Source organism: Boleophthalmus pectinirostris, unplaced genomic scaffold (assembly GCF_026225935.1).
Source record: "Boleophthalmus pectinirostris isolate CB_2022bp ecotype Guang Dong unplaced genomic scaffold, ASM2622593v1 HiC_scaffold_23, whole genome shotgun sequence".
Lineage (NCBI taxonomy): Eukaryota > Metazoa > Chordata > Actinopteri > Gobiiformes > Gobiidae > Boleophthalmus > Boleophthalmus pectinirostris.
Window position 1 is genome coordinate 11,138,854 of NW_026571207.1, and position 26,653 is coordinate 11,165,506.

General features: G+C 37.2%; 1 protein-coding gene across 2 annotated transcripts in view; it reads left to right on the plus strand.

Annotated features, from left to right (window-relative positions):
- rapgef2b (Rap guanine nucleotide exchange factor 2b) overlaps positions 1-26,653 on the plus strand; it is a 259,059-nt gene that overhangs the window by 188,153 nt on the left and 44,253 nt on the right. For both annotated transcript variants that reach the window (XM_055159097.1, XM_055159098.1), the window contains exon 7: positions 15,727-15,858. In XM_055159097.1, coding sequence (XP_055015072.1) covers positions 15,727-15,858 — 132 coding nt within the window. The remainder of the gene's footprint in view (positions 1-15,726; positions 15,859-26,653) is intronic.

Below are 26,653 nucleotides of genomic sequence, written 5' to 3' on the forward strand. Positions count from 1 at the left end.
GAACGGGGCACGTCTACGCCTTTTGGATTTACGGTCACGTTTTGGCACGTTTTTGTTGGATCTGCTCGTGTTGGAAGCTGCAGCGGGGGCGGTTTTTTTTTTTTTTTTTTTTTTTTTTTTTTTTTTGGGAAGCAAGCAGCAGTCACACCGGAGTGCAAGCAGGAGTGTGGCCGAAGAGAGGAGAGGGACAGGCGGGGCACGGACATGGCAGTGCACGCCGTAGCATAGTGGAGCTCATAGGGATGCTTAATTTTAGCCCGGTGCACATTTGTTCATTATGAAACCATTAGCAGCAGCGGAAGGCAATGGAGTCCCGAGCCAGCAGGATAAAACCCCGGTAAGTAGCTCCTTCCTTCACCTCCCCCCCTCATATTTTTTGGAATATGATTACCCGTCGCGTAAAGGATGGACTCGTGTAGAGTTTCTATCGCGTTTCGGAGATGAATGGATGAAAATATAGGACGAGCCCAGATGTGTGTCAGTGTGTTGTACTAGAAACAGCCGCCATGTGCTCGCTGTCACTGGCCATTGATCTAGATACTACGAGAAACGCGTTCAAATACTTAACTATTCCGTTTAGTAACCATAAACTTGCAGTATAGGAGTCGACGCTCGAAATGTAGATCCGTAACACCAGATTAAGGGTGTTGCAAGGGGATAGACAAAAAATCGAGCGTAAAAGGGAGGTGTCAAAGGAAGAATACAGCACCCCCCTCCAAAATTCATCATAGAATTGCATTGATTTAAAGAGACAGTCGGAGCGTTCGGTGTCAAAGACTCGTTCAGTGCGCGCAGCTGGCCTCTGCTACAGCTGCCGGTGGTGCTGTCCGTGGTGCTGGAGGCAGTGAGCCCACATCCAAGGCGACTCGAAGCACCGCGGCGACACAGCGGTTAGGCCCCGAGCACGTCTGAACTTGAGCGGATTGATCGTCTTGTCTGCGCGCCTGGCATCGTTCACGCTCCGGGACCACACGTCTCCCCACGCACACGCACGCACACGCACCCCACGGCACAGACAGCGGTTGTAAATCAGAGTGATGGACGCTGCATGGGTTACGCGGAGCAGATGCCGAACGAGAAATCGCCCTAATATTCGTATAATAGTCGCTGATGTGTCAAGTGTTGATGGCATATTTCTCCCGGCTCGCAGTTTGCGCAGCAGCCCCCATAGAGATGGCATTATGTGAGTCAGAGAGCCAGATCAATCATTACTGTCAAATACAGATGTCTATAATAGGGAGCACATTAGATTGGAGATGATTGTGTATAATTTAGCATAATTGTAATGATGTGTAATGTAACAACACAACATAATGGCACTTAACATGTCCAATTAGGGTTTTTAATGATAGTTCTTGGCAAAGTTTCAAAATGTTGTGGTTTAGTCTTGTTTTATCATGGTGCTTTGTTTTTGTTTTTTCTTTAGCAAAATGTCTGTAACGCGCTGTTTAGACTGTCAGTTTTATTTTGTAGTCAACTGCTTGTTGTTAAAGGCGCTGTAACAGAATTTAATTGTCTTAAACTTCTTGAAAAACTGTTTGCAGTGGTCCAAAGTTGTTCCTCACTTACCGTATGCAATCCAAGCATCGTATTTACTCACCATGATGAGTTTATAAGCACTTTTCACAACTCTCAGAGAACAGACCGAAGTTTTGCTGTGACCGTAAAGTTAACAGCTGGCATGCTAACGAGCGCTTCCTGATTTTTTGACATTTAAGCGCTTTATAAATATATACTGTCAGCACAAAACTGACTTACTTTGACCAAAAGAGCTGCTTTTACAATATATCAGTACTGGGGAAAGACATATTTTGCTCAAATACATGGAAAAAATCAGAACAGGACAGTTAAAATTGTATCCCCATTTCTCGTTATACTTTTGTTTACATTACAATATCAGCCTTTTTTAATATTTGTGTACTTTTTGTACTCTTAGTGTGGCTCTAGGGATGTAACAGTACCCGAAATGTTGTGATATAGTATCGTCAGAGGTCTCTCAGTAGTAATATGGGCTGTCACAATATATCGAATCACAAGTTTCTTTGCTTAAATGCGTGGTTTTATAGTAGCAACAGCTTATAAACATAGGTAACTACATTTCCCATGATTCATTTCAGTGCAGACAACATGAAGAAATATGTCTTTTACTTGCATTCTTGGGATTATGACGGTAATAATTCACACGAAAATCTTGTCAAGGTATTTTAAAAGCAAAAACGTGTCCTATCTACAATTATATAAGCCTCTCCAAAATATCGCTATTGTACTGTGAGATTTGGATATTGTTCCATCCCTACTTGTTTCAGTTCGAAGCTCCAATCAATATATTTCTTCCACCACCATATCCCTGTCACAAATTTAAATGTTATACTTGGAATACTTCATTATTACGATAAAAAGCTGGCTCCCATACCCATCATCTGTTATCTAATTCAAAAATCTTCACTGGCAGCGTATGATCGTTCTGCAGCCAAAATGTAATTATAGCCTCTCTCGCACATGCACCTCCTGATAAACCAGCAGACAAGCCTTGCGCGTCCTCACAGATCCCAATTATGTAAAACACGAAAGAACACCAACTCCGTAATCATGCCCTAGCTCTTTAGCATGTGGAAATTAGCAACACATTGTAGCGTTAAGAGTTTTACTTCCTACTTGACGATGGCTCTGCCCCCCCCTTTGGAGAGGCTTTGCGGGTTTAGCTCGGCGTTTTCACACCTTCGTCCAAATTCTGTTTTCTCTCCTTTAGCATACAAATGGATCTCTACGTAAATATTCATTTGGCTCCGCAGGAAGTCCTCCACAGGCAAAGTCAATACTAGTCGCCGCTGGATCTTGTTACAGTAATGACATCACCGCGTTAAGCTCATAACTATTGGCGGCGAGAGGTGCTAGGAATCTGTGCTTTCTTATGGCACTGGTCTTATCTTTATTGCCGTATAACGCACGTTTAAGTTATCATCAGCGCACAATTCATACAGATTTATTAGCTTTTTATTGCGCTGGATAGTTTTATGTTGGGTAGATTGCAGGGCAGTCAATGTTAGCTTTAATACTATCATTATGCTTTTTTTATGGTTTCTGACAACTAAAGGTGATCCACGTTTTAGCCTGTGGCGTTTTTTTTTTTTTTTTTTTTTTAATAACAAATGAGTTTTAGCTGGTGATTTGTCATACCACCCCAATATATTTTTATTTGTGGAGTTCAATATTAGTTATTCTAAGTCATTCTAAATCGAGTTAAGTTTATTCTACACTAGGGATGTAACGATATCCAAATCTTTCAGTACGATATTTTTGGAGATAGGAAACTTTTTTGCTTTTAAAATACCCTGACAAAATTTTGGTGTGAATTATTTGCATCATAATCCCAAGAATGCAAGTAAAAAACATATATCTTCGTGTTGTCTGCCCTGAAATGAATCATGGGATATGTAGTTCTTGATGTTTATTTAACTGCTGCTACTATAAAACCATGCATTTAAGCAAAGGAACTTGTGATTTGATATATTGTGAGTCTTTTGATGATATGATATCACGATATGTTGGTTATTGTTACATTACATTCATTGTTTTTGCGTTACTTAAACCTCAACTGCGACATTTACAGACAGATTTTTGCACATTTCTGGTGGCCGAAGCAAAGAAATCAAGAATTGTGTGAATTGAAACATACTATTAATTTCTGGGTCATCTGTCTCACACTAACATCAGCAAATCTTAAATTGATTTAGCAGATTTCCCTGTGGAGTTCTAGTGTGAAGTGCCCCTAAACTAGCAACTTGAATAGTAAGGTTAACTATAGAAATTTTGCAAACTGAATTGACATTTTTGGTTTGGCTAGCCCATCTAACGTCAGTCCGGTAATTAAAACTGCAAGATAAATCACAGTCAAATCAAAATCAGAATTTGAAAGGACTCAATCGTTTCATAATGTCTTCCACAAACGACAAAATCTGCTTATTCTACACAAAAACTGCTAACCCTGTAGTTAAGATCTGTGCGCACTGCTCTGAAATGTGTTGGTCAGTTTATATTTCAGTCTTTTTGTCAATTCTTCAGGACAAATTATCTTCTAAAAAAAAATCTAATCACAAATCTAATCACAGTACTTGTCAGAAGAATTCCAATTAGATAATTTTTTCCCCAAATCGTTCCACCTCTACTGGTAACGCATTCTGGAACTTTTTTTCCTCCACCACTGCAACAGTTTTCCAGTGACATGACCTAGATTTTGGAATAAATTGCCGTCCGTGACAACACTGGTGGCTATTGCAGCATAGCACAGACTGCCTTAGCTATTCCAGGTAATGATATGGACTATCTAGCGATGGCTGGCATGTGTCAAGATTGTGACTATATGCAAGGGAAGACTCAGGGACTATATCGGACCCATTTAATCGCACACGCATTGGAAAATCCTCTAATCTGTTGATCCAGGAAGAGAGAGGGGAGTTTGAAGCCGGGGTCTAAAAGGAAGCGGGCTACGTCTCTCAGCTTGTCTGCCAACGCTGGCTGTTTTCCCTCCCTTAACAACTCTGCAAAGCTAAACCCATATCCAAATATTGAAAGGATCACTGTAGCTTTGAGCAGTTTTAGCAGCTTAGCCGTCAAGATAAGGGTTTTGTGTGACGCTTTACAATTTAAATCTGCTAATTGAGATTCAGCTATGATATCACAATTACATTTTTCTTTCTGTTCAAACAATGACAGTTAAAGTAGGGTGGATCAAACGAAGAAGGAAAAAAAAAAAGTTCTGTCAAATATTATAATTGTCATTTCTTTTATATACATATCTTAAGGTGCACTTTGTCCACTGCCGCCTTGTTTCCACAAAGATGATATAGCTTTGCTTGAAATGTTCCACAGTATGGCATTAAACGTCTCTAAGCTCACAGTAAGAACACACGGTTGTCAAGGGATTTCATTTAGCAATAAAACCTTTAAAAAAAAAAAGAAGTGTATGCTTTTCAATGACACACTGTAAATTCCAGCCTACACGATAACATCTCCATGGAGACAAGCAGGTGATGTATCCAACAGAAAAGTTACATACTGCACCTTTTTTAAGTCCATGTCCATGAGAATTTGTGATTGAGAGAACAATCACATGCTTTTTAGTTGAATTTTGTATTGCAGACTTTGCAGTTTAAAGATTTTTTTACATAAATTTTGCAGATTATATGCTTTCTCTTTGATACAAATTCAAAAATAATTTGGAAATCACAATTTGCTAATTAATAGCCATTTGAATTTGAATCACCACACACCTCTTAAGTTCACGCAATCACCACAGTAGCATCTCCCCGGCTCTTTGTGCGAGTGCAGGGGGAGAGATTGCGATGCAGCCAGCGCGCCCACACAGCAGCAATCTAGGTCATTAGGTCTAGAGTGTAATTTAAGGAGTGCCACATCTGCTGGCCTGTAGCTCAGAGTGTTGTGGCTCCAGCATTAGTGCCATGTTTAATCCTCCCCTGACAGCTGATCGGACACACTCTGGGATCAGGAAGGAGATTCAGCGGTTTGTTTGCAAGCACGCACAAAGTTGAAAATACCTGAGAAAGAACGCTACCGTATTAACATGGCATCCCCGATTAATCTTTAGAGGATAGTTTAGATGGCAATGCTTAAATATCTCCAAAGTGATTCAAATGCAATTACATACTTATTTCAAGCCATTGATACAATATATGGATCATCACAACTGTATTGAAGTAGAATTCAACACTTTTTACTTGGGGAATTTGACTTAATATGAGTTGTACACTTTTATTAGTATTGTCACAAATCTATAACTACATTTTGATAAGATTGACACTTTGAAAGACATAGCATTTGTTTGCAATCTAACCATTTTATCAATATGACCTACCAATTCCATAAACCTAACTGTGTCCCCAGATACGAGGTAGGCAACTTCAGTTCAAATTTAGCTCTTACTGCTGATAACAATTGTAATGCTGATTTATACTTAATTTATAAAACATGATGGGCAAGTTGTTTATGTTATAATTTGGTGTTTTGGTGCTTGAGACGATTATTCAGAAATGATCAGATTATCAGAAAGCAGAATGAGTCTCAGTATTCACTACGTAAAGTCCAGCACCTACAGCCGATCACTAATCAGTGCAAAAAGGTGCATCATTTTCTTACTTTAGGTTTTATTTTGAAAAAACTATGAACAAATGATACACAGATTTGGCCATTGTCTGTTTTTTCCATTACTCATTTAAACACAAAATTGAAAAAAAAAAATCGGAATCTGTTTTTAAGTTTGGTTTTGGAGACAAACAAAGAAGAAAATAATTGTTTTTTCGCTTTCTTACTTTTGGTTTTATTTAGAAAAACGAATGAATGAGTGATACATGCATTTATTTCCTTTGGACATTTTTGGTGATGCAAAAAAAAAAAAAAAAAAGACAATAAATGGCAATAAAAAGCATCTCAATCTTGGATCACCAACATTCTACCTTCTACCTCCTATTCAGAACAGTTTGCTTGTTAATTCATCTAATAGCATGCTAATACTACATTTCCAGATCAATTGGTGTTAACAGTGCGAAGTCAAAGTTGAAAAGGTTGAACGACCTCGCGCCTCGTGCCTCGCTCGAGCCCGCGAGGTCACCAGCACATGCTCTTACGTTTCAAATAAACCCTCGCTTATTGACACAACAGAAGGCTGACCTAAATGAGTGCATAGAACAGATTAAGTCTTGTTTCATCCGCGCTTTTATCTGCGCCTCTTTGAACGGGGAGGAGCTAAGGGGGGGGTTGGGGGTTAGATTCCAGAGCTGCTGGTGGTGGTCGCCGCTGGACCAGTTGTGTTATTATTATTGACATGTGGGGCTACTCAAGTGCATGGCTGGAAGGGTATTGACCAGTCCCTACTTCCAATAATGAGGATATTCAATTAGGTTAACCTTAGTGCACAGTTCACCAAATGAGAGGGTTATGGTGGCAATTGGGGCAAGTGCATTACATCATGGAGCTGATTTGATATATAATGGTTCATATTCTGCTAAAAAGGGTATTGATTTCAAGCACAAAGTGTATTAACTTCACTACAAACCTATTTAAAGTTATTAAATACAGCCAATAAGAAATGGATTAAAAACTGAAAACTTTGGTGAATGGGTCAATAATGTATAATTAGATTAGTTGATTTTGTAAAATATTTTCAGAAGCAGAATTGTAAGTTATTACTGAGGGTAACTGTTTCTCAAAAATATGCAGAGAAGTTATTATATTTGGAATTTTTTATTATTTCTATTATATTTCTATTATTATTACACAAAATTGATTCTTCTGTTATAACGTTACCTCCTCAAAAACATACCCAATGTTGCGTTTTGTTTCATTCACACATGTTTTTACACCTTTTATTATAAGCTTGTGTACATCTCCAAGGCTCAAAATGCTCTGTTCCAGCTTGTGATGTCATGTAGTGGTACTTTTAACTAGTTTTCACTCCTGTCGTTTACCTTTAGTTAGTTTAGTTAGTTTAGTTAGGGCTGAAATTATCCAAATGATTCTAGTGAAAGTGTATAGAGTTTAAAAATACAGTGGAGCACGTCCCCTATTACCACATGACATCACAAGGTGGGACAGAACCCAGCCTAAATATGCAGGATTTGTGTGTGTGAATGAAACAAAACACAACTCAAGACATGTTTTTGATGAGGACATTATAACAGATCAGAAAATAGCGTAATATGGGCCCTTTGAATGAAGAAAAGCTTTCAAGGCACAATAGTATCGTGATATGTGGATCATCACAGCTGTTTTCAAGTAGAACACTCAGTTTGCTCAGGCTGTTACATAGAGAACTTGACTTTTTGTGAATTGGATGATCTAATACCCTTCTTTGTATTATCACAACACTAAAATTTCAAGTGAATTCTGAATGAAAAGCCTGGATACTGAATACCATTTTAACACCACAGTAGGAATCAAAACCACTCAAACACAGACAATAGAGTGTAATTTCCAATCAAAAATAGTAATAGTTTCTTCAATATTATCATGTGGTCTTATACCAGTTCTGAACTTCTGATATTATTGTTCTGATAGATCTGATGAAACCATTTTAAAACCACTGAAGAAAGGCCCGAACTTGTACTTTTTTCCGTATTTGTCTAGTTTTGCTTGTAATTTTACCATTGATTTAGTATCTGAAAACATAACTAATACTACTAAAAGATGAGCATTTCTCCATAACCTTGTAATATTTGTAGTAGTTTTTAGCATAAGATCACCTAAAACCATTCAAGAAACACTTTTTTTTTCTCCGTTTCGATGCTTCATTACTCTAGTTTCGCTTGTAGTTTTACCATTGACTAGTATCTGGAAACATAACTAATATTACCAGTCCGTGTGTCATTCGTTCATTCGTTTTTCAATATAAAACCAAATATAAGCAAAGGAAAAAATTACGGTTTTCTTCGTTATTTGTCTCCAAAACCAAAATGAAAAAGCAGATAACGGTTAATTTTTTCAGTTTTTGATTTTGTGTTTAAATGAATAATGGTTTCCGTGACTTAAACTGAGATGCCGGACTTTTGCGCCACATACGGACTGAACCAGGATTAAAACAGGACTAAACCAGGACTAAACCATTTCCAGTTCCGGTCTCAGTTCTGGTCTCAGTCCCGGTCCTGTTCCCGGTCTCAGTTCCGGTCTCAGTTCTGGTCTCGTCCCGGTCTCAGTCCCGTTCTGGTTCCGGTCTGTTCGGACCTGGTTTAGTCCTGATTCAGTCTGTATGCGGCGCAAACGTCCGGCATCTCAGTTTAAGTCACGGAAACGGCCGTTATCCTTTCTTTCCATTATTCATTCAAACACAAAATCAAAAACTGAAAAAAAAAAAAAAATCATTAACCTTTTTTTCATTTTAGTTTTGGAGACATATAATGTCTTATTTTTGGTTTTATATTGAAAAACAAATGAACGAATGATACACGGATTATTACCGCTACTCGACGCCCGTTAAAACCCGAACTAACCCTCGCCTCAGTAACCATCGCCATCATCAGAAACCAATTCAGCGACGCACCGGTGCAAACAGACATTCATCATTCAACACAATAGACCGCGGCTGTAGTAATAACCCAGCAGTCATTAGGATTTGGAGGCTTTTAGCGCTATAGGTATAGCCCACATCAGCCCGAGGGGAGTCACCCAGTCCCCTCCGGTCGGCCATTTTGCTCTGTGCAGCCACCCAGATAATTAAATGTGATGGCGATCTTTTGACACTGTGTAATCGCGTCACACCTCCTCCTGCTCCTTCGCTCCTCTCCTCCTCTCGTGTCTGGCTCTCCTCTCGTCCTCCGCCTCCTCCCTCTGCTGCCGGCACCAAAACTGAACAGATATTTCCGCGTAATTAAATTAACTTCCAACAAGCGCAGTCAAAGTGGAAAGTGGCGCCAAGAACTTCTCACCTTCTTTGTTAATGAATGCAGCGGCACAACACCTAGCCTCCTGATTTTATCCCTAAGAAAGTGTACGGATATAGAACGGTTTGTTAAGGCTCTCAGAGGGAGAACAATTGGAACTGGAAATGTGGTTTAGTGCGAGACCAAAAACCTTACTGGCTTTCTGTGTAGTTTAGACCACTTCAAATATTTTCAAATCGCATCTTATAGTAGATATAGCTGTAATAGCGCGGTGTTCTCTCAAGTTGTTACTCGTGAATGCTCAAAATGTGCACTACGAACTATGGATTTCATAAGATCAAATTTTAGTGTTACCATAATTAAAATTTGTATTAAAATTTTAGCAATAAACTACAATCACTGACCCAATGCCTAAAATGTTATATCCTTAATTTCCTTATATACAAATTGTCTAATACATTACCAATCCATAAGTATATACATTACATTTTCTGAACGACAAAGTGGAATTTATGAGAGAACAGATAATAAGTCGCCTAACTTTCACTTTTTTGGAGTGTAGAATTGATTTAAAACTTTAAAGCTGCACAATGCAACTTTTCTGGTGGAGCTTCTGGCTCCTAATTTCACCTGATTCCATGGTGAATGCTCCACAGTATTAACTTTATTTTGTACATCATGACCAAATAGCAGCAATTGGTTAAATAAAAAAGTACCCACCTACCGTCGAGCGAACAAATCCTAATGCTGCGACGTCAGACGGTTTCCACGAAGTGAAACCGGCTGATGAATCAAGCTACCACAGTATGGCATTAAACTCTTAAACTCTCCATAGAGACAAGCAGATGACACCATCAGACTAACTTATTTAATTATTTGATTGGGACAGAGCGTGCTAATGGACAAACATGGGACAACATGAATGTAAACACACCGGATTGTAGCATAATTTCCATCCGTTTTCCCAAAGGGCTTAGGTCACGAGGCCAAACGGTAAAATATTGCACACTTCATTTATTGCACAGTTCCCATTATTGCAAACTCCACTCATTGCAGAGTTCTCTTAAAAATCATTCTTATAGATTAGCTACAGCAAATCTGCTATTGGTAAAATTGTATGTTTTTTATAGTATTCCTTGCCGATACAACCAGTAGCATCTCCATGGAGAAAAACAGGTGTGTGTTGGACCTTCCATCAAAAAAGTTACGTAGGTCAACCTTTAATTTTACTTATAAAATGTCCACGAACCAAATAATCTTGACATCCCTACTCTGAACTTAATCCTGACTTCAAAACACATTGCAAATTTGATCACAATATGCATAATATATATCTCACCTTGTTATTCTTGCATAACTTTATCACGAAATTGGATCAAAACATCTGCACTTACTGAACTTTTGCAGCTCAGAAGAAGCTATTTGGTTAGTAGCGAAACGTTGACTGCAAGAGTTTAGTAAGTCCAGTTCTTTTACTTCAGTTTCGTGATAATATCTTGAGACATCAGTTGCTGGATGTCTTAAGAACTGCTTCAATTAATGTCAATTTCACACAAAAAAGTCCCAGCTATTCTTAACCAAAACCGATCTAACTCCACTCCGTTGTGAATTTTGGTCCGCCTTCCGTTTTCCTCCTCCTTCCCTCTCTTTTAATTAAGCCGTAATGTTGACGAGTGCTTCCGAGGCTGTGGTGGATGTGTTCCTGGAGTGTGTGCCCCAAGCAGATGACAGCTTAAATCCATTTACTTGCAAATGAAGCTCCCAAGATAAAATTCAAGCCAATCTTCCCCATTTGTCATCCGTGTGCGACTCCGACGTTCCTCAAAGACAATTTTCCAAACCTGTTGTTGAGATTATTTACAGTCATGATGAGCGCTCAGGCTTCAGTAGTGACAGTTCTTTATTGAATGTAGGAATCACAAAAGACAACTTAAATGGAGTCTTGTTTTTCATTGGGAGATAGTTGTGAAGGATGAGTAACCCATTTCGGAAAACAAAATATCTATTTGATAATATCCCCTTTGGACCAGTAAATGTAGCTCCTTGATATTTTTGCATAGTATTTAGTTGAAGTGGTAGTAGGAGTTGTTGTAGTTGTTGTGGTGGTGGTGGTGGCAGTAGTAGTAGTAGTAGTAGTAGAAGTAGAAGTAGTAGTAGAAGTAGTAGTAGTAGTAGTAGAAGTAGTAGTAGAAGTAGTAGTAGAAGTAGTAGTAGTAGTAGTAGTAGTAGTAGTAGTAGTAGTAGTAGTAGTAGTAGTAGTAGTAGTAGTAGTAGTAGTAGTAGTAGTAGTAGTAGTAGAAGCAGTAGAAGCAGCAGTAGTAGTAGTAGTAGTAGTAGAAGCAGTAGAAGCAGCAGTAGTAGTAGTAGTAGTAGAAGCAGTAGAAGCAGCAGTAGTAGAAGTAGTAGAAGTAGTAGAAGTAGTAGAAGTAGTAGTAGAAGTAGTAGAAGTAGTAGAAGTAGTAGAAGTAGTAGAAGTAGTAGAAGTAGTAGTAGAAGTAGTAGTAGTAGTAGAAGCAGTAGTAGTAGTAGAAGCAGTAGTAGTAGTAGAAGCAGTAGTAGTAGTAGTAGAAGCAGTAGAAGCAGTAGAAGCAGCAGTAGTAGTAGAAGCAGTAGTAGTAGAAGCAGTAGTAGAAGAAGCAGTAGTAGTAGTAGTAGTAGTAGTAGTAGTAGTAGTAGTAGTAGTAGTAGTAGTAGTAGTAGTAGTAGTAGTAGTAGTAGTAATTCACCTCTCCAAACTACATACTAAGTGAAAATATATTTACTTTTTATACCACACTCCCTATGTAAAATATGATAAAAACAAATATATTTATCTGACAATCTTAAAATGCCATACTGTGGAACATTCTAGGCAAAGAAATAACATCTCCTTTGAAAGACAAGTGGGTAGACCTTTCACCAGAAAAGGTACACAATGATGTATATCTGCCTATGTGATTAAAACAGCTTTTTGACATATCTAAAAAAACAAACAAACAAACAGTGTCAATATATTCTTTTTTCTACTAGAGAGAAAAAAATCACAAGTCCCATTATGTATTCCTGCCATCATATTCCTTTTAAGATGAAACGACTCCATATAACCATGTGTAATCCCACTCCAAAGACGCTCCCGCATATTGCTAATCTAATATGAATGAAGACGCCTTGTTCAAGCTGCCACATATGAGTTTCGGGTGTAAAAATGTGATATTGATGTGGTGCCATGAGCTGAAGCGGAGCACTCCCCCCCGCTGAGTATCAAATATATATTAGTAAATAAAACATTCAAGCATTAAATATTCACATCTATAGACTCAGTGAACCGGTTTTTGGCCTTTGATTAAATACATACTTAGCTGGTAGCATCCAAGGTATCCTATAGTGTTGGTATTATTATTATTATTATGGTACACAACTGAAATGTCTTTCTTTGCATAAAATTATCTTAAAAATCTGATACTATAATCACTTTAGAATGATCTTGATCTGTATAAGAACAAGTGTAAGAGCACATAGACTAGAATACACCAATGAAACCTACCTGGACTAACGAATTACCCAGATTTAAGACCAAATGGTAATATAAAAGAAAATACTATGATTTAATGACATTCTGTAGACTAAAAAATGAGTTTTTTTTTTAAATTGTGGCATCTGAATCAGTACGCAGTATCGTGTCTATGCCTGAGTATTGTGACAACATTAATTCAGTTACACGGCTTTTTTTTTGTTGCTCAAATACCCAAAAAGACGTATTTTTACTATGAGCAGGGTTGCCTCTTCATAGATCTTGTAAATTTAGTTTTAGTTTGGTTAATAGGGCTGGGTATCATTAAGAAGTTGCCGATACGATACATACCTCGATACACAAGTCACGATACGATACATATCTCGATACAGTGCACTTTCGGTTCGATATATTTCAAATCGATTCGATACGGTTCAGTAAAATATAAAGGCTAAATCATGGCTGTAATACTAAAAGTCTTTGTTAAACCAGGTCTTGCGCAAAGTTAATATGAATATTTTAATCATCATAACTGTGAAAATAGCAAATGTGTTGCATAAACAAGTTACCTCACTCCAAACAAGCAACAAAATAATTGCGTAAAATATATTAAAAAAATACACTTAGCGATTTATCGATAAAGCAGCCCACAATATCGATACTGTATTATCACATTAAACGATCAGGGTAGCTACGGGGTCTTAAAAGTCTTAAAAAAGTCTTAAATTTCATGTTCCTAAATTAAGGCCTTAAAAAGTCTTAAGACTTGGACCACATAATTTATGTTTTTCACAAAGGTCTTAAATTTCATTAGCCTATTTTTTTGTTTACTCAGCTGGGCTGCAGTGCAATGTTAAATGGAGGAAAAAACAAAAACAACGTGAAATCATGAATGAACGTTTGCGCAAACAATACTTAGTTTGTCTTGTTAGAATGTTATAAATTATTTTTTGGCGATTTTATAAGCAATGCATACTACTATAAATGAGTTCTAAATGAGATATTATAATAAAAGTTTTGTTATTTAAAGCAGTGAGTAATGGCCATTATTAGAATTGGATCTGGTGTTTTTAGCCCGCATAATGGGTGCGATGTTGGTCTTAATTTTCATTTAAGTGGTGTTAAAAAGGTCTTAAAAGTCTTAAATTTGGGGTAGTCAAACCTGGGGATAGGCTGATTGATATTTCAATATTTTTGCACACCCCTACTGGTTACAACATTTGCTTATTCTCCATTGTGATGGATTAGTCTAATGTCATACTGTGGGACATTCTAGCCATAACAGTTTCATCACACACATCAGCTTTAATATATTCCGTAGTAGCAGGACAGTCATTTGAATATGCCCTCTTTTTGCATTAAAAAGTGAGTTGCCTCATTTATTGTATGGTTAATTACAGCAGTGCTTGGTGCTTCTCCATCTAAGGGCTTTCCCACTGCTGCCTATGGTTCAGAGAGTTCCCGCTAATGAGGGAATTCTCCTCTGTGTTGTTTATATAGTGCATAAAAAGCCCAGTTAAGCAGAGATAGCTAAATTAAATGGTATTAGATTTATACAAAGCAGTTTAGGCGATTATACAAGTGGTCTTTTGATAATGTGTTTCGGTTTAGTGAAGTAAAGAGACAGATTTATTCATGCTGCTGTAACAGACTAGAAAATATAAACTATAGGAGTAACACATATGACCTAGTCATTTTTGTACAAGAAAGAAAATCAGCTACTTATCAATACTAAAACTAGTACTGAAGCTAGATACTAGGTAAAAAAGTCACATTAACAGGACAGAAATGAAGCTTTCCTGAATAGATTTAGATTCTTTTGAGCAGTATCTTAACAAGTATAAGACCACATAGCACTGAACGACTGCGAAAGATATAAGACTACATGGTAATATAAAAGAAAGTACTAGTATTTAATGTACAAAATTACATTCTACAGTCTAAAGAAAGATTGCAGTATCGAATCATTATTGACAACACTACGAAAAACATTAAAAGGTATGAGATATTTTCAGTTCAGAAATAGGACACAGTTTTTGAATACATTTTTCATGAACAATTAGTTTTCATAAATATTCCTTAATGATCCCGTGCATCAACAAGTTTTCAGATTCAATTTCAGTTCATGGTCGTGTTTGCATGTTCTGACTGTGTCTTAGTTGATTGATTTTGTGTACACATGAGACCCACATGAGACCAACAGACCAGTCCTCCCGCTGATAACCTTTGGCTCAGTGTCATTGTAAGGTCTTCAGGCTCTGCCAGTTTTCCTTTAGGCACAATGATAATACCGCTTTTACTCATCATGTATTCATATATCAGGTTGGTGTTTGTGTAGCATATAAAACGATATTCAGAAACCGAAATGCAAACATTACCAATAACCTGTTCTTGTACCATCCATTTGACACATGTACACAACTTTGAACCTGTTGTTGTGATTGGTTGTGATTAGATTTGTAATTTAGGTTTCAAAATGGTATGATTTCGTTCAGAGTACTCATTGTAAACAACTCCAGAAGCGTTCACACTGAAATATTAAGTGATCAACTAATACAAGAATCCAAGGCATTTCAGAACTTTGTAATGTGATAATAGTGGCAACATAGATAATGCTTTAAACTTCGCTTTTACGTGTCGTGCACTCGTGATAAATTTTATGTTGCGTACAAAACAATATCGCAATCCAACCCACAAAGCGTACTATCCAAATGAAAAGCAGTTCAAGTATATAACCGTACAACTGTTGCGTTACCGTGTCTTGCTCGTTACCGTCGATTATCGCCTATCGTTAATTGCGTTGCCGACCACCGCCACTGACCCCTGGTATGTTGTGTGTACGTGCAGCTCCCAGCAGACTTCAGCAGACTGCACCTGGCCGACGCCCTACACGCTCAGGGCCCCCACGTCTCCTCCAGCCACTCAGGATGTAGTATCACCAGTGACTCCGGGAGCAGCAGCCTGTCTGACATATACCAGGTAAGGAAGCCCCCGACCCCCGACCCCCAACTCCCGCCTCTCAAGTGCTCCGGATGCCCTACCTGGACCCTAACCCGCCCGTCCGCCTACCTGCCTACCTGCCCGCCTGCCTGGACTCACCAACTCCCTGTGTGAAATCAGTGATCAAAAATAATACAAGTGATTTTTGGAGATGAACTAACAAGTGAATTGTGATTTTTTTTTTTGAATGAATCCTAATCAGCGTTGTTGTGTGGAATCAATGATCAAAACAATACGAGTGATTTTGGGATTAATTAATGAGTGAATCTGATTATGATTTTGAAATCCTAATTTGCCTGTTTTGTGTGGAATCAAGTGAAATTGCTGCATTGTTTTGGGATATTATGCTCGAAAATGTGCATGTTTTTTTTTTTTTTTTTTTACGATGATGTTTGTGAACTTAAGCGGTGGTTTGCAGATATTTTTATTTCATTGTATTTTATCTGATTTAGATTTTAAAAGAAGCGTGTTGTGAAGCTGTGAGATTTTTTGTCAATACAAAATTTGGTTCAGTAGCATGTAGGGATGTAACAATAACCAAAATATAGTGATATTGTAACGTCAAAAGTCTCTCAATAATATCGTGGGCCATCACAAGATATCGAATCACAAGTTTCTTTGCTTAAATTCATTGGTATGGTGCAGCAATAGAAAAGACATAGGGAACTACATCGACCATGATCCTTTGCTCCGTTTTGGTGCAAACTACATGAAGAAATAGCAGTTCTAAGCACGTTTAAATCTTAGTTCTTTGAATTAAGTCTTCTCAAGGTGTTTTATGAGGAAAAATTTGCACAAAATATCGCAATAAATATCATACCGTGAGATTTGTATATTGTTACATCCCTAGTAGCATGTGCTGTGTGGTTTGCAGAATGAGTAGGGACATTTATATCGCAATACCATGTTAGTTTATCGTAATTTTAAATAACTGTCAATTGATACGATGTGAGTATGGGACCTAAAAGTGTGTCATGTGGTTGCTATGTGGCGGTTGTAAATAACAGAACATTTTTAGCTGTTGAAATTTTATCCTCAGACTTCACAGAAATTCTTTGATACCGATTTAAAGGGATAAAGCTATTTGAAACATCGGGAAATTACCGAAAGCCTCATATCATCGCACACTTCCATCTTAAAGTGTACGCATATTATAAAAGGAGAAAAAAGTGTAGTCAGTGAATTCAAATTAAGTCATCAACAGCTGAGACAACAGTGAATAGATCATTTTGACTAAGTTTTAACCGTTAGCAAGGAAAATGTTTAGGTTCTAAAACACATCTCAATCAAGTCAACGGTTGCTCCCTGAAAAGCGTGTGATAAGATTTTGAACTGAATTTTGAAATCGTGTTATTTCCGACTGCTGTGAATTAGCGTAACATAGTGGAGCATTTTCTTTTTGTTGAGGCGTGGTAAACGTTTTGACAGCGGTCTCTTTAAGACCCTAATGGGACACTGTGACTGCACCGCGGGGGGTGGACAGACTGGAGGAGGACACATTGCAGGAGGTCCAGAACATGTCTCCTCTCCTGCTCAGTTTTCATCGATGTTTTCTGACGTACACCACACACAGCGGCGCCAGGAATACTCAAGAAGTGTTTTTAGATTTTGGAAAGTGGTGATGTATTTTACTGGATGAATCATACGTGGATATTTTTTTGCAAATATAAATATAACAGAAAAGAGTGAAACTATTCTTACAGGAGCTAATAAAAAAACTACTTTCCCCTTAAAGAGTTAAAATCCGTTCAGCATTCAAACCTGCAAATCCAGTCCAAATTCCAATTATCAAAGTCTCTTGTTGAATTAAAAATACCAATCAAATACCAGGCAATACTAATCCTTTTCTTTTTTTTTTCAGTTCAATAATGATACTCATAGATTCACCAATACCTGATTTCGGCAGATACCAGAACAGGAACAGAAAAGAGCATTTTCTTAAAACTTAGCAAAGTAATGGATGAAAAAACAGATCCAAATGTGTTGTGCAACTTATCCTTAGCTACAGAACAGCTTTGTATAAACATGGGCTAAACTGGGGCAACCTCAACCAGTAAATATGTCTTATTACATCATTTTATAGCTCCAGTTAGGGTGACTGCTGAATTTCTTTTTTTCACTGAAATCTGATGCCAGTATTATTATCTCAAAAGTATTGAAAATTTGATACTAATTGATACTAAAACTAATCAAAACTACATACTCATTTGAGCTAGTATCTATACTAAAATAAGTCACATTCACAGGACAGAAATGAACTTTTCCTGAATATCTTTAGAATGATCTTGAGCTGTATCAGAACAAATATAAGAGCACATAGACTAGTATACGCCCATGGACCACTATGGAACCCACCTGGACCACTGAAGGATTACAAAAATATAAGACTTCATGGTAATATAAAAGGAACTACTATGATTTAATGTTGAGCATTGAGTATTGAGTAGTCTATTCTTTAGCAGGGCTGGGTAGCATTAAGAATTTGCAGATACATACCTCGATGCATAGGCCACGGTACAATACATATCTTGATACAGTGCTCTTTCGATTCAATACGATATATTTCAAATCGATTTGATATGGTTCAGTAAAAAAATAAAGGCTAAATCATGGCTGTGATGCTAAAAGTCTTTGTTAAACCACTTTTTGTGCAAAGTTCATATGAGAAACACCCATTTTAATCATCAAAAACAGTCCAAGTGTCAAATGTGTTGCATGAACAAGTTTCCTCCCTCTAAACAAGCAACAAAACTGTAGCACTGTAACAAAATAATTTAGTCAAATATACCCAAAAATACTCTTGGCGATATATCTATTGAGCAGCCCATGATATCGATACTGTATCAACACATTAAACGATACGATATATTGATATTTTGATATTTTTGCACACCCCTATTCCTTAGTTTCCAAATCAAGCTTGAAATTTTAGTGTCTTGGCATCCCTAAATGTACTTTCCAGTTGAATCAAATCTTAACAAAACTGTCACATTTCATTCAAACTGTCACTCAGATCAAATCCTATAACTTTTTTTGTATTCCTTCTTTCCAACTCTTCCAGCCAGCTTTCCCTGCCTGAGGTAACTAGCGAGGAAAGCAGTATTACTTAGCTCCATGTTGCACACACGGCCGGTCTTGTGACTGTGGTTGGTTGGGCCCTGAACCCGACTGTAATCCTCTTAAACTGCGCCCACTCGCCCATCGGCCCCTAATGCCGTCACCTGCTGTTGTGCCTCTCTGTACCACTCTGGCCTCCTGCTTGGCCTGTAACAAGTTGTATAGTTCCGTGTTGACCTTTCCGTGGCCCTTGTTGATGTGCATTGGAACGAGCTTGTTTAATAGCTTGTGTTTAAGTTCTTAATGTGTGTGTGGTTGTTTAGTTGAAGCTGGTTGGTGTAGAGGTTTCACTGTTGCTAACCCCGTGATCTCGGACTTACGGCCATCTGCTTGAGGAGTGTGGTGGTGATCTCTTTGATTTCTCATTTACGAAACTTATCATGATGTTAAGGTTAAAACATTTATTTATTTTCTAAGCACGGTTTTGAGATGTTTTCCAGTGTATAAATGATACTGGCAATAGGCTGGGCGATGTGACTAACACAGTTTAATTTCACTTTTTTGCACATACGAGATCAAGGGTGTCCAACCTTTTTCCTCCGGTGAGCGACCTTTACAAAAAAAAAATGTCAGAGAGCTGCTCATTTTTGCTGTTGCTAGAAACTGAGAAAGTAGAAGAGTCATGGCAAGCCTCAGATGGGGCACAGTTAGATGCCTATGAAACATAAACGTTTATCCTTTTATCAGTACACAAAGTCCAGCATCAAAATCAAAACATTTACAATGGTAATTAATCAAATATTAGTAATTTCGCACAATATCTATAATTCAGAATTCCTTTGGTGAGCTACTCCTGGTAGATCCCTGCCCTAGATGATTTTTAACCAATTTGAATCAAAGTCAGACCAAGATCTTCTAGTCTTTCAAACAGAGAAAGCTTCACATTCCTATTATTTAAGAAATTTGAAACTGTGTGATGGCAAAGTGAACTCTTAACCCCACGACGAAATAGGTTTTTATATTTATTTATTTGACCGGGACAGTGCAGTCACACGAGGACACAGCTGATGCGGCGCAGATAAGAGTGTGTAGCTGGTGCTAATTCTCAACTCCAGTCCCTGGTTGGGCTTTTCCATCCACTAAACAATTCAAATCTGACCTTATAAATGCATATTTACAAGAGTGCAGTTTTATGTTTGAGACATTCCCACATTCAAAAACACACCCACATACTCACAAGACACAATATGTGTTAACAAGTGTGTGCAACTTTGGTTTCTTTTTAACCAGCACTTAAGCGCTCTTATGCACTTCAGTTCAGGTAGTAGTGAGTTCCATAATTTACTGTCTGACTGTCCAAATGTGGTTTTGTGGTGCGGGATTAGACTGGTCCAGGTTTGCCCACTACTCCTTACAGACTGGAGTGTATCCGCCACCACCATGTTAGACTATTTAATACTCCTGCTTACAAATCGTGGAATCAGTTAGGACCCCCTCGACAACATATGTGTGCTGTTGATTGGCTGAGAGCAATTAGACGTCTATATAAAGAATTAGCCTACACTCGCTAAAAAGACCACCAGTTACCACCTAGTGAGCATAACAGCAGGGGGGGCAAGAGTTGTACATAAATTGCTTTCGAACCTGTGCTTCCCCATCAGCCACAGTTAAATTTAGAGGAGCTCGCTGACTCCGGCTGTTTAGCATCTGTTTCTTGCTGGCTGTAGACCACACAGTTGCAAACACACAAGTAGATCTGTAAAGCTTTTTACGACTATTGGACTATAGCAAATACACTAAAATAATTAACTTGTATTGAAATCTGTAGGTAGATTGGTTCATAAATGGCTTTTGAAGAAAACTGTGGCTTGGAAAAGTGTAAGATAGATTTCTTAATTTGAATTGAGAAACATTGAGCAGAAGAGTCAAAATCTTATTCTTGGTGTCATATTGGAAAGTTATAAAAATGAAAGTTATTAAAAAACCCTTAACACCAATGTTTGGATCAATGCCAGTTGGTGCATATGCAGTATCTTCCTAGGAACCTTTGGCAAGCGCTTGTTTCTAGTTGATGCAACATACCCAAATTTCTCTCTCTATATATATTTTTTTTAATAATTAATAATTTCAACTTACTTTTACCATCTACTTGAAGGTAAAAACACAAAACATTTTTATATACATCTCTATAAATTCAGGTGTTAAGGGGTTAATCATTATTTTGAATTTGACATATAAACTCAAAATTAAATTGACAGAAATACACTACCAAATGAAACACAAAACGCACACCAAAGTTCTTGTAGAGGTGCCAATACAAGGAACAGCAAAATAAAAGTGAAAAAATACATAGCACACCCAGATGACCGATGTCCAAAATAATGTTTTGGCCAAAAAAGCCTTCGTGAGATAATTTTTCTTGCTTTGGACTACAGTACACTACCACTCAACTAAATGTCAAAAGTTTCTCATACATTTTTTTTTCTTTATTTTTACTACTTGCCATTCTACACTCTATATTTTATAAGATATGTAGAAAGAAAAAAGTTCAGTAAATATAAAAAAAAATTTGACAAAGCAAATAGTTGCTACTTTGAGGATTTAAAAATAAAACATTTAAAAAATACTAGAGTTATATACCTTATTTTCTTTGTGATATAATTCCATATATCTTGCTTCGACTATTTGATGTCTATTGTGTACGTATATATAAAATGTAAAAGCAGTAAAAATAAAGAAAGTAAAGAAATTAAGGCGACTTGTGTCCAAACTTTTGACTCGTAGTGTACGTTATGAAGAATATGAAATATACAAAACAATTCTAGCCTGAACTGGCACACAAGATCACTTTTGAGCAATTAAATTATCAATATTTGAATTCTAGTGAACATCCATTTTAATTACCAGCCAGTACATTTCATTGTCTGTGCACAAAAGTAAGAAATAATTAATTATAATATATGGGCTGCTGGTACACTGTGTTCTAACAAGGACCAGACCACAGTTGTTAAACAAAGCAGCCAGATTGTCATTTGTCATTAGTCGTCTATGGAGTCAACGTATTCTCCACTTTTTTTTCTTAAAACGTTGAATTAAAATGCACGTAATTGCAATATTGATTCCATTTTTCACTGCTCGCCACAGGACTCTCCTAACTTGTTTGTTTTGAAGCGACAATAGTGCTTACTCCAGTAGCTCCCCGCAGGTCCGTGGATGAATAATGTGGCACGGCAATTCATTAGGGACTTGCGCTATCCTCCATGGGGCTGTTTTGGAAAAAGCCGGCACAAACGGACCCCACAGGAAACGCAGAGACAAATTGTGCTGCTTGGTTTTAATAGAAGGTTAGCTTTTCTGGTTCGGAAAATGTTACGAGGCAATTGCTAGTTTAAAGGGGACATATTGTACTAAATTAGTTGGCATTATTTTTCAAGCCTTTTACGTGATATTAAGTGTTGAGTATTCCTGTTTGGTGAGATTGTCCCCTCTAAAAGTCCATTCTAGTGTTGTCACGATACTTTTTTTATTTCATTCATAAAGTGTAAAAAGACATTAACACTGTCACAATGTCAAACATACAAGAAATGAATGAAAAGGAGCAGAAAGAAGAGTAATCTTATGTTCTTATCTGCCCCTTTTTCCCTTTTCCAGACAATACATCAACACCGATAGCTACTTTAAAGCATTTCCAATCAGTACATTTCAGTTCAGTCAATTTCTTTCAATTGCAAACAGAAATCTTCACAACTTAGTTTCCTTTTTCATACACACACATTGCAAACTGGATTTTATGTGTTTTTTAAATCCCATCATTGTACTCACACATTGTACTGATTCTTTTATATCTTTGTCAAGACTATTCCGTAAGTTAACTCCTTTCACAGTGATGCTTCGCTCCATAACCTTAGTTCTGAATCTGTTTTTTTGTTTTTGTTTTTAAACATGTACAGTATGTTCCTTTTAAATTGTAGTGGCTTGTTCTCATCTCAAACAGTCTTTGAATATTTACAGGTAATTCATTGCACATTGCTTTATACATGACTTTGACTACATTATTAAAATTCAAAACTCAATACTGATACCACAATGATGATTCTTTAGACAATAGAATGTCATTTTCAACATTAAATCTTGGTACTTTCTATTATTTTACCATGTGCTTTTATATGTGTGTAATCCCTCAGTGGTCCAAGCTCTTATACTTGTTCTGATACAGCTCAAGATCATTCTAAAGATATTCAGGAAAGGTTCATGTCTGTCCTGTGAATCTGAATTTTTTCAGTATCAATATTTGTTCAAATGAGTCTCTAGTTTCACTTAGTATCTGATTTCCGATCATTTTGACAACCCTACATCATATTGTTTCCAATAGTGGGCATCATCAGGAACATAATCCAAGTGTTTTAAAGAAAAGTGAAAAAATTTACAATATGGTTTACATATTTCAGCTGGTTGTTTTGCACTATGTCACTTTGTGGTTAATGTTTCGTCGCCTGCTTGTTTCTATGGATATGTCATTGCACAGTATGACTTAAAACAGCTCTACTTTACATTTATTCAATTACAGGTGATTTTATGGCACAAAAAAATACCTAGAAAAACATGTATTTTGACTGTGAGCGGGTCACCTCTCCACAGATCTGACCTGTAACTTGCTCTGGTTTGGTCTCCATGAAGATAGAAAGGTTTAATCGCATACTGTGAAACATCCCAGACAAAGCAATAACATCTCCACGGTGAAAAGCATTTGACGGACCCTCCACCAGAACAAATACGCAATGCACATTTTAAATACACCTATAAGTCTTGAAATGCTTAAACAATTTCAAAAAGAATTTAAATTAGATGGCATAAATCATAACATGTCCCCTTTAATCTATATCTGTCTTGGATGCCCTCTACAACCCGTGGTCACGTCACTGCCAACATGACGCTTTGTTTTGCATCTGAATAAAACATGAAATGGGTCCTTCTGTAGTACCAGGACTTTGAAAGCATTGATCCAAGAATAGTGTTGATAAAATATTAACCGTGCCCACCGCGGCCACTGACTGTTAATGCTTACCGCACATTATAGATCTTTGCATATACATCACATAAAAAACATGTATAGGATAGAATACAAAGAGCTTTTCTGTGTAGGAGATAAAGCATTAAGCATCAGCCTCAGTGGATGATGTGAGGAAATGTTATTGAAAGTTGCGGATTGACCTTCTGAGGCTTCTGTAGTCAGTGGGAGGTGGCTTTTGAAGAGAGGAGTAAAAGGATTGATTACAGTTTTGTTATGTTTAAGGCACGCCATTGTATGCTTGTATGAAGAGTGGAATCGAATGGAAACTTCACGCCAAAATATGCTACTTTAACTTTTAATTTCATATTTAAAATTTTTTCTAGAGAGTGATGTGATTTTTAGAACTGTGCATGCAGAAAAGAAACATAAAAACATAAGAATTTTTACAGATGATTTGAATACAGATGAAGGATTTTATTTATTTTTTTAATCTTCAAGGAGATTATTTAATAGTTTTCTTAAAGGTACAGTATGTAACTTTCTGTAGGTGGCATGTCACCTGCATTTCCATAGCAATCAAAAGTTAAAACCATACTTTTTACCATGCATTTTCCATGGCGATAAGTTTTATGCTGTACATTGAACAACACTTCAAGTAAAGACATTTTTTTTTCAGTTCAAGAAAGACCAAAATACAAAAAAATTTACCCCCAAAAACTGATAGAATAAATCATTTCTATGGCTAATTATTGCTTCATTCTGATATTTATTTAAAAACACTAGACAGTTTGCAAGAATCATGGACGTTATAGACCGCGCACCATCCAGTCAGCGAAGAGCCATACATTCAGTGTTGACAACGATTCCTGAGATTGAGGATTTAAAGCCAGAACAAGGAGAATGTTTGAATTTTATCAAGGGGAAAGATTATTAAGATCATTATTGCCCTTCTTCCTACGGGATTTGGGAAAAGCTTAATATACTATTTAGCCCGGTTAGCGACGCATTACATACGTCACGACCAAATAGCAGCGATTGGTTAAATAAAGAAGTACCTGCCTACCGTTGAGCGAATGAATTCTAATCCTGCGAGATCAGAGGTTGATGAATCAGGCTATTTAATGATAGCATCTATTTAAAATTTGGTGATCTTGCTTTACTTCAGTGAATTAAAGTAGTTTCAGTATTATAGGAGCAATATATCATGCTTTGAAATTTGACATGCCTACTTTTTACCTTAGTAATTTCTATTTTATTTCATTCATATTTTTCCCTTTGACTTTGTATTGTCCCTCTGTGACCTATATTGGTACATCTTTATAGATCTATGTAGCGCCCTGGCCCCGCCCCTCCCTGGTGTGCGTTAGAGCCTAAGTGGACATCGGGCTCTGAATCATTGATGAGCCTTTTGCACATGGCCTTTGGTGCAGATGTGACAGAGGGTTTGGGTTTGGTGCTAGACCGCTCGCAACTGTGCATCTCCTGAGCTCTGAAAATTTAAATTCACTTTCGGGTGTCAAAGATGCGTCTGGCTCTTGGATTTTGCGAGCAGTTGGCTAAATCTACCTTTTCTTCATTTCCTGCAAAGAAGCCGGGGGTTTCTGAGGTAAGGGGACTGCAGGTGGCATGCTTTGTTGAGCGATTTCTTGTAGTGGTTTGACACTGCAGAATATATTTACTATAAGGTTGTTGATATTGACGAAATTTAATAACTGTATAATTGTAGAGGCTCTTGATAATAATAATAGCTGGATCATATTTTTAATAAATCATCAGAAATGTGTGAAAACGTGCCTTGATTTGTTTACGGATCGCTCAAATAGTCTTTAATATTAAACAAGTGTAATATTCCTTTATGACTTCAGCTTAGACAAATATAATTCTTGCTTTATTTTTGTGATTTTTCTGACCAGCATTGCGATGGATTCTGCTCAAAGTTCAAGTTTTAAACACATTAAGAAGATAGACAAAATGTAAAAACATGAATTGACAAATGGATGCACAAATCACAGACCTAAACTACAGGGGTGGCAATTTTTATGCAGTATATACAAGATTTTTCGGGGTTTGTGGAGGAAATTATTATTATTATTATTATACTCCAAAAACTGCAGCCTAAATTGCAATTCAACTGTGATATATTTTGCATCCCTAGTATCCTGGTTTGGGAGATTACACTGAAAGTTTTATTATTATTATTATTCTTGAGCAATTCTTTTTTGATGAATCGCAGTTTTAGTACAATATTACTATCCCAGAAACTAGACGAGTTGCTATATGTTTTATAGACCTTCAAAACAGCAATTGCAATGTTCTTTTTAAAACAATGCATCACCAACTTTTAATATCTCCTCCTTTTCACCATTTTCAGTTTGATGATCACAGTGGCTGGTACGGGGTAATTGGATGCTTTTCTTTCTGCTTCTGCTGCATCTATTTGCGCTTTCAAAGAATCGCCTGGAGTTTGCTAGGGGAAAAAATGGAACAAGTTAATTAGCTTGTTTCACTGCTGCCTGTTTGGTGCACTGTATTGACGCTTGTCTCTGTCTCTCTGTACCCACTAGCTGTAATCCATCACATAAAATGGGTCACATGTAATTCTGCACACAGCTGATGTTGCTTACTATACAAATAGCCAGAATGGGCAATTTTTTTTGATATTTTGCTTTCAAAATTTGCTCGGCATTTGTGGAAATCTTTACAAGG